At 40.9% G+C, this 15,646-nt stretch overlaps 1 protein-coding gene across 1 annotated transcript in view; it reads right to left on the reverse strand.

Moving 5' to 3' along the window:
- Nucleotides 1–15,646, reverse strand: part of agps (alkylglycerone phosphate synthase) — a 62,732-nt gene that overhangs the window by 13,328 nt on the left and 33,758 nt on the right. The window contains exons 12-15 of the mRNA XM_067443144.1: nt 14,893–14,944; nt 8,697–8,773; nt 2,550–2,662; nt 1,957–2,026 (exon numbers count right to left, since the gene is read on the reverse strand). Of these exons, the coding sequence (XP_067299245.1) occupies nt 1,957–2,026; nt 2,550–2,662; nt 8,697–8,773; nt 14,893–14,944 (312 nt within the window). The remainder of the gene's footprint in view (nt 1–1,956; nt 2,027–2,549; nt 2,663–8,696; nt 8,774–14,892; nt 14,945–15,646) is intronic.

A 15,646-nucleotide genomic window follows, 5' to 3' on the forward strand; every position in this document is an offset into this window, starting at 1 on the left:
AGAACTGTACAGTGTAACTGGAGACTTGAGTCTCTACCACTCAGAAGACTTTGGAGAGAGATCACCTCGTTTGTTTGAGGTCTTGAGGTTATCAAGCTCTCTCTCTTCAATATCCCAGCAATAAACAGCAACAAATACTGCGTCGAGTATCAGCAGACCAATATCAGTCAGAGCAATGAATCAGCCAATATTCAGGGCTTTTAACACCGAGAATAATGTGTAAACTAAACGTTAAATCCCAGCATACATTTAAGAACAAATGTATATGTTCAGACTGAGTTCATTTAAAAGGATTATGTACAGTCTGCTGTATTATCCTCTCAAAATAAACCCTGACAGGATAAACAGGACCGTTGATTTAAAGCAACCAGTGCTTGACCAATCATAAGCCCCTTTCACACTGCGATTCCGGCAAATACACGGATAATGCGACCCGGCATTTGTTCCCAGGCCGCTAGATTTGGTCCATTCACACTGCCAGCGAAATACCGTAATATGTGCGCTTTCACACACAACCTGTAACGGTCCCGGGTCGAGTTGAAACGTGACATCCTGATGTGACGTATAACGGCGAGCGATCTCAGCTTCAGCGCGGATAGTAAGGAGCTCCGTGGTCTCGACTTGTGTCCAATTTGCGCACGTTTCTGCTTGTTTAATTTTAGTTTCTTTTGTATACGAACACTCTCTGCGTTTAAAACACCGACTAGCTCTTCTGGCACTGCAGGGTTGTGTTATTGAAAAAACAAGCTCTAGGAGTGGCACGATAACTACGCACACGTTGCGGCATTAGTTTCGGCTTTTGTTCACACAGCGCTCGTCCCGGATTGAACCCCGCAATGTTATTAGGTCCCCGACCCGGGTTCAATTCGGTAATCAATGCCGGGACGTGGTTGCTTTCACACAGAAGGCGACCCGGCAATGTTCCGGGAATATTGCGGGTCCGACGTGCAGTGTAAAAGGGGCTATAGTCAAGTCATAAATATATCACATTGTCTTTCTTTTGTTCATAAGCAGCCATAAACTGATATCTATATTATACACTTGTATTCAAAAGTTCAGGGTCGGTAAGATTGCTTATGTTTTTGAAAGGAGTCTCTTCTGCTCACCATAAGACTGCATTTATTTGTATTCACTATTGGCCTCTAATTAAAAACACAACTAAAGAAAAACTAAAAAAACTAAACAAAAGCAAATACACAAGTAAATAAAAAATGCAAAAAACTAAAATAATTAATAAATAAATATGAAAAAAACAACAAAAGATAGACAACTGGACTAAACAAAAAGCAAAAACACAACTAAACTAAAAAAAAAAAAAAAAACTAAATTAAACAAAAACACCTAAAAACACCTAAACAAAAACAAAACAACTAAAACAAACAAAAACCCAGAAAAAATAAGGAAAAAACAAAATACAAAATGACAAAAAACAAACAACTAAAGAAAACAAAAAGAAAACCCCCCCACTAAACTACACAAAACAAACACAAACCGTAAAATCTTAAAATAAGTAATTGATCACAAATACTGTAAAAACTAATATTTTGTGAATTATTATTGCAATGTAAAATAACTTTATGTGAATATATATTAAAATGTAATTTTGATGCTCAAGAGACTTTTATGATTATATTCAATGTTGAAAACAGTTGTGCTGCTTCATAATTTGGGAGAAACGGCACTACATAGATCATTTATGTTCGAGTCTTGTGTATCTTTATAAAAGGCCTTAAAGTTTTGATCAATGTTATGTTTCCATGTTGTATAGAAGTATAACATTTCATTTAAAAAAAATAATATTGACCCAAAACTTTTGAATGAGTGATCAAGAAAGAAAAAAAACTTCCCAAGACATGCCACCAAACACACATTTAGGGTTAGACATGAAAATACAAGTTATTGTAGCTGCATTTTGAAATCTGTTGAAATGGAGGAGGATGAAGAACTGTAACACACCCGCAGATACGCGATCACAAACGTCAGCATGTAACCCCTCTGACCGTTGTCCTCTCCTGCTGCCAGTCCCCTAAAACACACACACACACACACACACACACAGTAACCAACCAGAGTACAGGTCACTGGGACGTGAAGAGGAACATCATATATTATCAGCACAGTCACTGTTGCAAAAGAAGAATCGTCAAGGCGTTTGTGGTCTGGTGAACATTTGCCTCATGGACACACACGCGCACACAGGGGCATCGGATCAATAAGGTCAGCTGTGGGACTCCCCTTCTATCCATCACAATCGGCCTCTAATTAAATATTCTCAAAATCAAACCAACCTTTAATGCCGAAATCATTCAATCTGTGCACTCTTTTCCTCACACACCCATCACTGCCACTGAAAGAGCAATGATGAATGAGGGAGCATGAAAAGACAGAGACAAACGCCAGTGCTTCCGTATACAATCAGAAAGATCACTTCAGGTCAGGGGTCACGACCCTAATGGCCCATGCTGAACTATACTGGTGAAACGGTAACTCTGGTAGCATAGAAACGGCATAGATTGGACGAACACACACAAAAACCGAGGCTTTCTTACCCGAATTTGGCTGCGATGTCGTAAACCTGTTTCTCGTGCTGCAAAACCTTCCCACGATCCCCCTCAAATAACAGCGTCGCCACACACAGGTGGTGCGGGTCGAACCCTTTAAACTGAGAACGGGGTTAGACGGTTAGACAACATGTAATCAAAAGAGACCCACAATCCATCAGTGAACTCTATTCTGAAGAAAAAAAAAATGTTGTGATAATCCTTTATCATAATGTACGAGACTTTGACATTCTCTGCCTCTAAAATCAGTTTTCATTCTGGATTTTCTTTCAAGTCTGTGTGAGTGTGAATGAAAAAACGAACAATATTAGCCAATAATATCATCAGATACTTTTCACAATCAGTGGATGAAATCAGTCTTGCAATATCTCTTGCTTTGAAAGCAGAATACTGTGATTGACCAATCAGAATTAGAGGTTAGATCGGGCTCAAAAAATCAAGCCCGGCCCTACCCGTGCACGAGCACGTTGTGTCCGAGCCCGGCCCGGCCCGACACATTAACTGTAATTATGAGCCCGAGCCCGATTTAAACCCGACCATTTTTCAATACGTGGGCGTTTTGACGAGAACGAGCCTGTAATGAGCAAAGCGCAGCGAAGCGGACCGGTGAGACTCATGTTAAAACTAACACTGATAAACTTAAATGAGTCGATAACGTCGCTGTTTTCTCCACAGCGACTTGCAATATTTTCCTTTTTAACACTTTGAAGCTGCTTTGAAACAATCCTCATTGTAAAAGCGTGATATAAATAAAGCTGACGTGACTCCGCTCAGTAATCCGCAGGCGCGCGCTCATGATCTGCTCACCGGTAAACTGATGTTTGCTCAAATCCAGCTCAGACATTTATCTGTAGCTTACTTTGTTGTTGCCATTAAACAATGTGTTTTTTCCTTCATATTTATATTTAAATATTAGTAATATTATTTTTACATTTCAGTGAAAAGATGCGAGTGGGTCAGATATGATTTTGGTGGTTATATTTAGTTTAATATTAAGTTTTGTTTTGTAGGAAACATTTCTTTCATTTAGTTTAAATTGTATATTAATTTAAAAGAAAGGTTTCTTAGGCCAATTGCCCGGATTTAATAAATAAAAAGCAAATAGCAGACTATAATCGTGAGGTGAAGTCGTGATCGCTTTCATTGCTCATGAACTGGAGCGCGTCTCATAAATAAACCCAAACTCAGCAGGCCACTCGCCTCACAGACATGAGAAATATGCGTATAGAAAGCTTGAAATGACCACTTTTAAACGAAACGATTCGAAGATATTTAATTAAGCAAAGTGCAGTGTTCACGCGAGCAGCTCTTGACTCAGAGCGTTTCTGTTTATAATGCTGCGCTCCATCACTGCTCGAGCTGTGAGTTTAACACGCATTTTTACACTAATCCTGACTTGTGCAACTTTGTAGCCTACACATTTGTTTCTTAGTTGTTGTATTAGTTCTTACTTTGCTAAAAATATGTATAATTTCTGATTATAGCATAGCTTTCTGCCCACCCAATTAGACTAGTAAAGTAGGCTAAAGATTAGATTAAGGGCCCGGCCCTACCCGGCCCGAGGATAGTGCCGGGAAATCTCGGGCTCGGGCAGAGAATCTAAACTCTAATCAGAATGAAGTATTCCAGAGAGCAATGCAATAGAGTGCATTAATGCCCGCCCACTTTCATTTATTTTTCCCATAGGGATTTTTAAAAAAAAGTCTTCGTTAAAAAGTTATAAGCTATGTTTCCGAGCCTAAAAGACTGTGTACTTAGCTTTAGTGAGGGAAAGGACTACAATCCCATGAAGCATTGCAAATTACAGAATTAAAAACATAGCTTAAAACAAGCAGCAATTACAAACATTTAAAAAAAGCACAAAGAACACGATAAGTCCAACCAACATGGCTGAAGCATCAGTCCTACTGCAACAGTGATCAATTAAAGACATATCAAGATCATTTTAGTTACTGCACTATAAGAAAACGGTTTAACCTATCGACATAAAATCCATAACTCTTTATCGACACAGACTGGAGATGCTGCGACTAGACTTGGGTGAAAATCAGACAAATGGTCTAGGAGGAGATCAAAAAAGCAGGTTTTTAAAGAAAATCAAAATGGCGGACAGCAATTCAGACAAATATGAAAAAATTGGTATCCATATTTCTAGGCATTACACAAGGAATCTATTAAGACCTATTCAGTGGACAATTATGCATTCATTATATCAGGCTAACTTGATCAAATATTATTAGCATTTTTGAAAATTTCATTTTAACTTCTGACCACAAGAAACTTTTGCCCCGAACGGCTCTTTTCGGGGAAACTTTTGTCCCGAGACTTTTGGAGTATTGTCAGGGCATGGCGCCAAATATAACATTTTATGACAAAATTTATAATGGCTGACGCCCAAAATGGCCAATATGGGAAAATTGGGTATCATATGACTGCACGATGCACCGAATCTAAAGAAAGCAGTTGTGATTTATGGCCAAACCGTTCAGAAGTTAGAATGTCTAGTTTTTATATCTCCTGACCACTATGTGGCGCTGCGCCGAAACGCTGCATACACACTCATGCTTGTGATGACACACCAAGTTTGGACAGAATCCGCTAAAGCATTGCGAAGATATAGCCTTGCGTTAATTTTGTCTTGCTCTTTGTTGAATTTGCTTGCACATTATTCGAGAACAGTTTGATGGATCGACTTGAACTCCATCACATTTTTGAAGAGGATCTATTTCAGTTATCTTAAAAATTGGATCAACGGTCTATGAGGAGTTAGAAAAAGCAAGATTTTCAGAAAAATCTTTCCAAAAAAGGAATCAGAGGCAAAAATTATTGTGTTTCTAGCCCTTACAGCTCAAAGGTTATTAGCATAAATGAGTGCGCGACTTTGGACAGTTGGTGGTGAAAATTTTCTTTAAAAAAGCCTTCACATTTGCTCTGTTGATAACTCAGACTGTCCTCTATCTGTGTGGCAAATTTCATAACTTTCTTGGAAGCGGTTCTATGAGCTTACCATAGACTCCCTGAGTGAAGAAGAATATATCAAATATTTAAGTATTTTGAGAGACTTGATTATATCATTCGCAGTGCTTCATGGGAGTGGCCTGAGTTAATAAGATCTTTTGTCATGTTTTGCTCATTTCGAGACTCTGATTGGTGGAATTTTCAGTACAGCATCATGGGTAATGTAGTTTTTCACCACAAATTCTACTGTTAAACACGATTATTTTAAACTAAATTGAGTTAAAGGGTTACTTCAGTGATTTAGCATTAAGCTTTGTATTTAAACTGGGTCATTAATGTAGAAGAAATGTGAAATTATTTTTTAATTTGGTGCCTTCCAGACTGAGAAAAGACAGAAAATGTATTTTTGTCACATGGGGATGAAAGACAACAACTCCCAGAATGCACTTGCTTCGCAGCCCTATGAAGCCACTCCCAAAGCCACCGCTACTGGACCACTTGCCCACCGCGTTCATTTTCACGAATATACTACCGGGTTTCTCTCTGATTGGTGGAATTTTCAGTACAGCATCATGGGTAATGTAGTTTTTCACCACAAATTCTGCTGTTAAACACGATTATTTTTAAATAATAATATTATATAATAATATTTTTGATAATTCCAATCAAAAATTGGATTAACAACCTCGCAGCTCACAGTAGGGCTGTCATTAAATGTTTATAAGTTATCACTATGGAAGTAAAACTGTGCCACTGGATTTTGAATTCTAATTTTTAGCACTGAATTTTGTTACATCGAATTTTTAACACTGAATTTTATTTTGCATCTAAATCAGACTTTGAATTTTAAAAGCCATCGAATTTCTAGCTCTGTTTTTTTTTTTGCCTATGACATTTTTTCAATGTTTTAAAAAAAATTCAGTGTAAAAAAATTCAACGTCTCAAAAGATTCAGTGTAAAAAAATTTAACGTCTCAAAAGATTCAGTGTAAAATAATTCAACGTCTCAAAAAATTCAGTGTAAAAAAAAAATGTCTCAAAAGATTCAGTGTAAAATAATTCAACGTCTCAAAAAATTCAGTGTAAAAATATTCAGAGTCAACATCCGGGTAACCAAGGAGAAGCAATCGATCCCTGTATCAAATCATCCAACATCCAGCCAATCATTTACGCTCCATTGGTCATGAGTAAACTCACTGAAGCGCCATCGTGTGTGTTCTGAGCCATGCTGCTGAGCTCTGGAGCTCACCTGAAGTGAGCTTCCCCGCCAGTGCCGTTTCTAGTCATAGGCAAACTAGGCGGTCGCCTAGGGCGCCAACAGCTGGGGGGCGTCAATGAGTCCCCGCCCCAACAAGATTTTTTAGTTATTTCATATATATTTTATTATTAATATTTCGTACTTTTGCTATTTCAAGGCATTATGATTAGTTGCGATTATTGGAGTGAAGTTGCCATGGTGATAGTGGCGCTGCTGTAATGAAATGAGATCATGTAGAGGGCGGCCGGGAACGTCGTCATCCGTGGCGTTGTAACGCTTGTGTCCGAGTGAAAAATGCGGATAGCTCACTTAATGTAACTGGAGAGTAAAACACTGGATGCAAACACGGAGGCGATTAACATCAAACAGATCGCACTTTATTCCCCGCTGAACTCTCATCACAAACTCCCTTTCCGTCCACAGCATTACTTAATAAAACAAAATAACTGTTAGCAACAGAAAACTGTTAGCAACAGAAAACAGAAAATAATCCCCACACATGGGAGCTCAAGACTCAGTGCGCACATACACAAAAGGCAGACTTCGTTTGCAGGGAGTGCGCGCAACTCTTAAAGGGGCCACACTATATTACTACTCGTTACAGCGTGCTTTAGTTTCATCATCATGAAAAGGTCAAAGCCATCAGGGGCTCAGTATCGTAAAAAGAAAGCGAAATATACAGGTATAGCCTACTTATTGGTTACTTGTTCTCTACTAAGCTGGTCCCTCTATCATAACGTTGAGCAAAACATTACACTGAATATTAGTACTGGACGGACCACACGCCATGCTCATTTCAGGTCCAGAACATTATAGCAGTTAATTTGAATAAATTTTTTTTTACATCAGAGATAGCTGTTTAGTGTAAATTGATCAAGTAGGCTAATACTGTCATAACCATGGGCGTCACTAGGCCCTTTTTTATGAACTTATGCATCAGCCCCCCCTAAAAAAATATGTGATTAACCTTTAAAACATGAAACTGGCGCAAGGCTTCGGCTACTGCTTCGTCCCGTGTTTTAGTCTTTGTGTCATTGTGTTCTTCAATCCGCAGCGGCGCCGAGTGACATGGTTTTCAAGCTATTGTTATCTAATTTTTTGGCCTTCAGAACATCTTAAAATACACATATGTAGATCATAGAAATCAAATTTTTCTCGGGGGAGCATGCCCCCGAACCCCCCAACATCTATGATCTCAGAGATAATAAACCTAGCTACATTATTTGATTAATGCATGTACAATATGCCCATGAAATAAGGAAGTCATATTTACTTAATAAGTTGTAGTTTAAAAAAAAAAGAGGGGGGGGGGGGGGTGCACAACATATGAATCTCGCCTAGGGTGCCAGAAAGGCTAGAAACGGCCCTGTTCCCCGCCTTCCTGTTTCAGCATCACATGACCAATGGAGCGTAAATGATTGGCTGTATGTTGGATGATTTGATACAGGGATCGATTGCTTCTCCTTGGTTACCCGGATGTTGACTCTGAATATTTTTACACTGAATTTTTTGAGACGTTGAATTATTTTACACTGAATCTTTTGAGACGTTGATTTTTTTTACACTGAATCTTTTGAGACATTGAATTTTTTTACACTGAATTTTTTGAGACGTTGAATTTCTTTTTACACTGAATTTTTTTAAAACATTGAAAAAATGTCATAGGCAAAAAAAACAGTGCTAGAAATTCGATGGCTTTTAAAATTCAAAGTCTGATTTAGATGCAAAATAAAATTCAGTGTTAAAAATTCGATGTAAAAAAATTCAGTGCTAAAAATTAGAATTCAAAATCCAGTGGCACAGTTTTACTTCCATATATCACATCCTTTTCCTTGTGGAGAAAATGTATTGAGTTTTTTACTTCTGTAACCCGACTGTTGCACTTATAGTTGTTGACATACATTCACGCTTCTTTCTCACCTTGGTTATGTAGAATTTTTTCAACCCGTCCAGGAATGATGTGAATATGGAGGACACTTGTGGCTTGAGTGCGTGACCTGTCAAAACATCAGTAAGAACGTCAGTATTAATCACGCAATCATTTAGCGCTCTATTTCAGGAGCCGTGTGCAGTCATAAGCTTTCCGCTCGAAACGAATGACTCTCAAACTGTTCTAACGTCACCGAGCATCCCTGGGATTTCCCAGAGGCCTCGGTGTCAGATTTATTAGCGGTGTGAACAATAGCGCAGTAATGACTGGAGACACAGAGAGAAAGGAAGGCTGAGAGGGAACGCAGCAGATAAATCATCCTGATAGCAGCTCCTCTGATAAGAAACGCCAGTGAATCTCACACACACAGTCAGAACAAACACAAGATCGCAGATAAATTAAAATCAACTGAAAGCTGACATCAACCTATGTGTGAAATACATCAAACACACAAGTCAGGGCGCTGCCGTGGCCTAAAGGATAGCACACTAACTGGGGTTGTGTTCACTTACACTACCCCTCTCTCTCCGTCACTTCCTGTCTGCTACACACTCCCTGAAGGCTGGGCGGTCAAATGGTAGAAATATCTCATCTGGTGGAGATTTGTCGATGTCTATGTGGGGCTGCACAATATATCGAAATGATCAAAATATCGCGATATGCATATCGCAAGGACACGCAATATCTGAATGATTTTAATAGGCTACTTTAACATTGTGAAAAGTGTACGTTTTAGGTCGGTATATTAGAGAATCGACACAACTACAATCACAGCAGTGGGCGTTTACACTGAAGTCACACAGCGGCCAATCACAGCAGTGGGCGTTTACACTGAAGTCCCACAGCGGCCAATCACAGCAGTGGGCGTTTACAATGAAGTCCCACAGCGGCCAATCACAGCAGTGGGCGTTTACACTGAAGTCTCACAGCGTCCAATCACAGCAGTGGGCGTTTACAATGAAGTCCCACAGCGGCCAATCACAGCAGTGGGCGTTTACACTGAAGTCTCACAGCGTCCAATCACAGCAGTGGGCGTTTACACTGAAGTCACACAGCGGCCAATCACAGCAGTGGGCGTTTACACTGAAGTCCCACAGCGGCCAATCACAGCAGTGGGCGTTTACAATGAAGTCCCACAGCGGCCAATCACAGCAGTGGGCGTTTACACTGAAGTCTCACAGCGTCCAATCACAGCAGTGGGCGTTTACACTGAAGTCACACAGCGGCCAATCACAGCAGTGGGCGTTTACACTGAAGTCCCACAGCGGCCAATCACAGCAGTGGGCGTTTACACTGAAGTCACACAGCGGCCAATCACAGCAGTGGGCGTTTACACTGAAGTCTCACAGCGGCCAATCACAGCAGTGGGCGTTTACACTGAAGTCTCACAGCGGCCAATCACAGCAGTGGGCGTTTACACTGAAGTCTCACAGCGGCCAATCACAGCAGTGGGCGTTTACACTGAAGTCTCACAGCGGCCAATCACAGCAGTGGGCGTTTACACTGAAGTCTCACAGCGGCCAATCACAGCAGTGGGCGTTTACACTGAAGTCTCACAGCGGCCAATCACAGCAGTGGGCGTTTACACTGAAGTCTCACAGCGGCCAATCACAGCAGTGGGCGTTTACACTGAAGTCTCACAGCGGCCAATCACAGCAGTGGGCGTTTACACTGAAGTCTCACAGCGGCCAATCACAGCAGTGGGCGTTTACACTGAAGTCACACAGCGGCCAATCACAGCAGTGGGCGTTTACACTGAAGTCTCACAGCGGCCAATCACAGCAGTGGGCGTTTACACTGAAGTCTCACAGCGGCCAATCACAGCAGTGGGCGTTTACACTGAAGTCTCACAGCGGCCAATCACAGCAGTGGGCGTTTACACTGAAGTCTCACAGCGGCCAATCACAGCAGTGGGCGTTTACACTGAAGTCTCACAGCGGCCAATCACAGCAGTGGGCGTTTACACTGAAGTCTCACAGCGGCCAATCACAGCAGTGGGCGTTTACACTGAAGTCTCACAGCGGCCAATCACAGCAGTGGGCGTTTACACTGAAGTCTCACAGCGGCCAATCACAGCAGTGGGCGTTTACACTGAAGTCTCACAGCGGCCAATCACAGCAGTGGGCGTTTACACTGAAGTCTCACAGCGGCCAATCACAGCAGTGGGCGTTTACACTGAAGTCTCACAGCGGCCAATCACAGCAGTGGGCGTTTACACTGAAGTCTCACAGCGGCCAATCACAGCAGTGGGCGTTTACACTGAAGTCTCACAGCGGCCAATCACAGCAGTGGGCGTTTACACTGAAGTCTCACAGCGGCCAATCACAGCAGTGGGCGTTTACACTGAAGTCACACAGCGGCCAATCACAGCAGTGGGCGTTTACACTGAAGTCTCACAGTGGCCAATCACAGCAGTGGGCGTTTACACTGAAGTCTCACAGCGGCCAATCACAGCAGTGGGCGTTTACACTGAAGTCTCACAGCGGCCAATCACAGCAGTGGGCGTTTGCACTGAAGTCTCACAGCGGCCAATCACAGCAGTGGGCGTTTACACTGAAGTCTCACAGCGGCCAATCACAGCAGTGGGCGTTTACACAGAAGTCTCAGCGGCCAATCACAGCAGTGGGCGTTTACACCGAAGTCTCACAGCGGCCAATCACAGCAGTGGGCGTTTACACCGAAGTCTCACAGCGCCCAATCACAGCAGTGGGCGTTTACACAGAAGTCACACAGCGGCCAATCACAGCAGTGGGCGTTTACACAGAAGTCACACAGCGGCCAATCACAGCAGTGGGCGTTTACACAGAAGTCTCAGCGGCCAATCACAGCAGTGGGCGGATTTCTTTCGTTATGACCATTTTTGATGTAAAAAGCTTACTTACATTATAAGTGCACCGAGGAAACAGTATAAAACAATAAAACAATGCAGTTGATGACCCCATTATATTGCAATAGTATTTCTCAACGGTGTTTTTTGCTGTATTTTAAACAGTAGCTTACCATGATATAGACAGACTTATACAGTGATATAATTGTCCTGTCTGACACCCTGCGGTCCAATTAACGCTTCCAGAGAACGTCAACAATCCACACATTCAATTGTTTGTGAGGATCATAACGCTTCAGAGATCACGTGTGTGTCTGAACAGTCACTACCTCCCTTTTCTATAACACACACATATAAAAAAAACAGCGCCAGCCACACTTCTGGGCTTAAAGAGTGTGCATGCTGCAAAAGCCATTATGATTACAGAGACCAGAGTCTTCATTAAAGAGTCGATCCATCTCCCGCTCCCGCTCAGAAGTGCACCGTCGATGAAAACACAGAGCCGTACAGGAGTTAACGAGATCCCTGGAGGCCGGGGAACTTTTCCAGATTTATCTGGCAACCCCTCACAAATTCGCCCACATCTCCGCATGTAACGTTATCAGCCTCGGCTGCGCTGCGAGCCTAATTGCTGCCAGGGCCATTTTTCATTGTTCCTGAATCGCGTGTTTGTGCATTCGCTCGCTGCTCAGCTGGTGAAATAATGATCAATTTCACTTTATACGCGGCGGCGCAAGCGGGGGTTCTCCGGAGATAAATTACACCACACCAAATTAAACCACTGATGTAATGAATACACAAAACAACAACAAGTAATAAAAACAAAAGCAAAGCTCTCAAATGCTAAATCTTCCAATTCATCTCTGTGGAGAGGAATGTGAACTCACCACCGCCTCTAAAGCCAGCAATGGACTGATTGTACTTCTTGCTCCCAGTTATCATGTGTTACTTACATAACCAGCTCATAACACTCAGGTAACGTCCAGTTATCAATACACAGCACGCCTGCAATGACTTTACAACGCCACAAATATCGTCGAGATGAACGAACATTGATGCCACTCACAGTAGTTTAATGTGTTTGTGACGTCTGTAAATAAAAAAAGTACAATCACCAGGATGTTTACTTTAAATTACATTAAACTGACTTAAAAATGTGTACAATCTTGTATAAAATGGCGCATTTTGATGAGTAAAAGCAATGTGAAAACATATGTTGTCATAACTTATTGATCATATTTTTTTTGCAGTTTGAAGGCTTAGCTCATGAATATTAATCCGGTTTTGTGCGAATAATACAAAATGATGCGTTCATTATGAAAGCTGACCTTTTGCAGAGCAGTTTAAACATAAGTGTGAACAATAACATTAATGTAATAAATGTTTAAAAAGAAAACATAAAAAAATAGAAGCTTCTTACAAATTGATTTGATAGATCACTCTTTTTGCTAATACTTTAAATTATGTGACAAAACCAGTGTTATATTAATAATAATATACACAAAATAGTTTCGAAAGAAATATTAAATTGATTAAATCAACAAATCAAACTGATCAAAGGTGACAGTAAAGAGATGTATAATGCTACAAAATGTTCTATTTCAAATAAATGCGATTCTTTTATAAAGTTTAATCATCAAAGAATCCTGAGGACAAATTATGCATCAGTTTCCACAAAAATATGAAGCGGCACAACCGTTTTCAACATTGATAATAATCAGAAATGTTTCTTGAGCAGCAAATCAGCTGTATTTGGAGTTTATTAAGCCAAAAGTCGTAGTTAAATAGCCTAGAAATCTAGACGCAAATCTAATCTGCCGCGAGTGTCGTCTAGCAACTCTCAATACCTTTCTGAGCTGTAAACGCCAAACTCTGGTTGGGCCAATCACATCGTGTATAGAGTCGGTGGGCGGGGCTTAACATAATGACGGCCGAGTTGCGTTTGCGTGCTTCTAGTAAACACAGAAACTGGCGAACAACTCTGGAAGACTTGGAGTTAAGCTTTTCTCTGAGAAAAGAACAAAGAACGGCACTGAAGTCATTCTTAAAAAGGGAAGATGTGTTCGAGTTTTGCCGACCGGATACGGTGAATGTTTAATCTGTCAGCGAGCTCCGCTTCACCTTCGTTGCTCTGGTTGGTTGTAGCGCTATCCTATCGCGTGCACAGGGAGTTTGAAAGACGACCGCTTATCCGCCCCTCGGAGCCGTCATTGGTGAGTTTCCAGACCAAACATCTTGATGTGGGTCTGGCTTATCAGACTAATGTCAGGCTAGCAGTTAAAGGGATAGTTCACCAAAAAAAAATGAAAATTCTGTCATTATTACCCTCATGTCGTTCGACACCTGTAAGACGTCTTTAGTGCCTTTATAGGTCTTGAGAGAGGAAATGTCATTCCTGCCAATGGAGGCCTTTCTGAGCCATTGGATTACAACAAAAATATCTTAATTTGTGTTCTGAAGATGAACAGAGGTCTTACGGGTCTGGAACGGCATGAGAGTGAGTTATTAATGACAGAATTTTCGTTCTTGGGTGTACTTACCCTTTAATAGTTAGTTAATAGTGAGCTTTGGACTCTAAACTAAAGTGAGAACATCTAAGTGATAAACAAAATGATGAACCTGTAAATGAGCATAACAGGACCCCTTTTAAAGAAGGCAGCTAAGTGCAAATAGCGATAGATGATATTTACATTAAGTGAAAATAGTGGTAGATTCTATTTACACCATATAAAAGTAGACGTTCTTTGCCATATAAATAGTAATTACATGTAATTTATTTTTAATTTGACAGACACATACTATTTGATTGATTGATTTGCACCTCAGTATTGTTGTACATTAACAGGATGCAATAATAACAGTGGAAATTAATATATGTTTTAAAATTATTAAATGGATGCAGCCTCAAAGGAACACTAAAAACCATCCCTACACCTATCCCTAACCTTACCCAATATATGCATTTATTATTATTAAAAATGTTGTATGGCACTTTATTTCAATATTTACAACATTTTCAAAAAGCTTTGCAAAAGGCGGTTTCGAAGCAGTGTTGATCGCGACAAAACTGTGATCTAGTAGCAATGCATACACTTTACTGATTACGCCACTGAGGATGTTGAAATAGGGGCATTTTTAAAAAATCTTGTTTGGCACAGCCAGGCATTGTTAGGCAGAGCTAGTGCGAATAGCACTTGCCAACAAGGCACGCTACAAACTTCATGAGCGAGTCGTCCGTACTATGAACCGTCATTGTAAAAGAGGGGTGAGAAGATTCTTCAATATATATCTTTTGATCCACAGAAGGAAGTAAGTGTCATGGGCTTTAGCATCTGCATAGAAGGAAAGACGCAACTCACCAAACTGAAACTGCTCGTTGTCCATTAGCCGAATGGATGCTGGAGCACATCTCTACAACAAGAATAAAGAAGAAGAAGAAACATGCTCAGACAGAAACAGACTAACAGACGGAGACGTATAATGACCCTCTACCTTAAACAAATCTACAACATTATTATTGCTCAGCCAGTATTTCTGCTGTTGTTAGGAAATACCTACAGTACAGCAAAATGGTATTCCAATTAAACTATAACACCGTTTTTTTAAAAGCAGCCTTGGGCAAAGAGAAACAGATGGAGGAGCAGTGTATGTCCTGAACAGCATAATCAATAAATTCATTTTACGTTTGGATCACAGTTTGTTTATGGACTAATAAGAAGCAGTGCTGTACAGAACGCTAAGACTGCGGTCATCAATAAGGGCTACATCAGCAGCACACAGACTAATGAGAAGCCCAGATCGGAGGCCATTAGCCTCACACACTGCCCTATTCAACACACACTCTTCAAAATAAAGCTTCTTCCCTGGCATCAGTCTTCATTTTGACTGCTGCACCTACCGTGAGAGGGTCGGCCACCACACTTTAATATGGGCTGCTCATGCTCCGCTGACGCTTGTCATGTGAAACGGTTTAAAACGAGACTTTAGTTTAACCTTTGAAAGTACGCTCATATTCACACTGCAACGTTCAAATCTGCGTTCGCGCGGCTGCCATATGTCTTTTCAAACACACATTATCGTTATGTTACAAACATTTAAATAACAGGGGATAAA

Source organism: Pseudorasbora parva, chromosome 5, assembly GCF_024679245.1.
Source record: "Pseudorasbora parva isolate DD20220531a chromosome 5, ASM2467924v1, whole genome shotgun sequence".
NCBI classification, from domain to species: domain Eukaryota; kingdom Metazoa; phylum Chordata; class Actinopteri; order Cypriniformes; family Gobionidae; genus Pseudorasbora; species Pseudorasbora parva.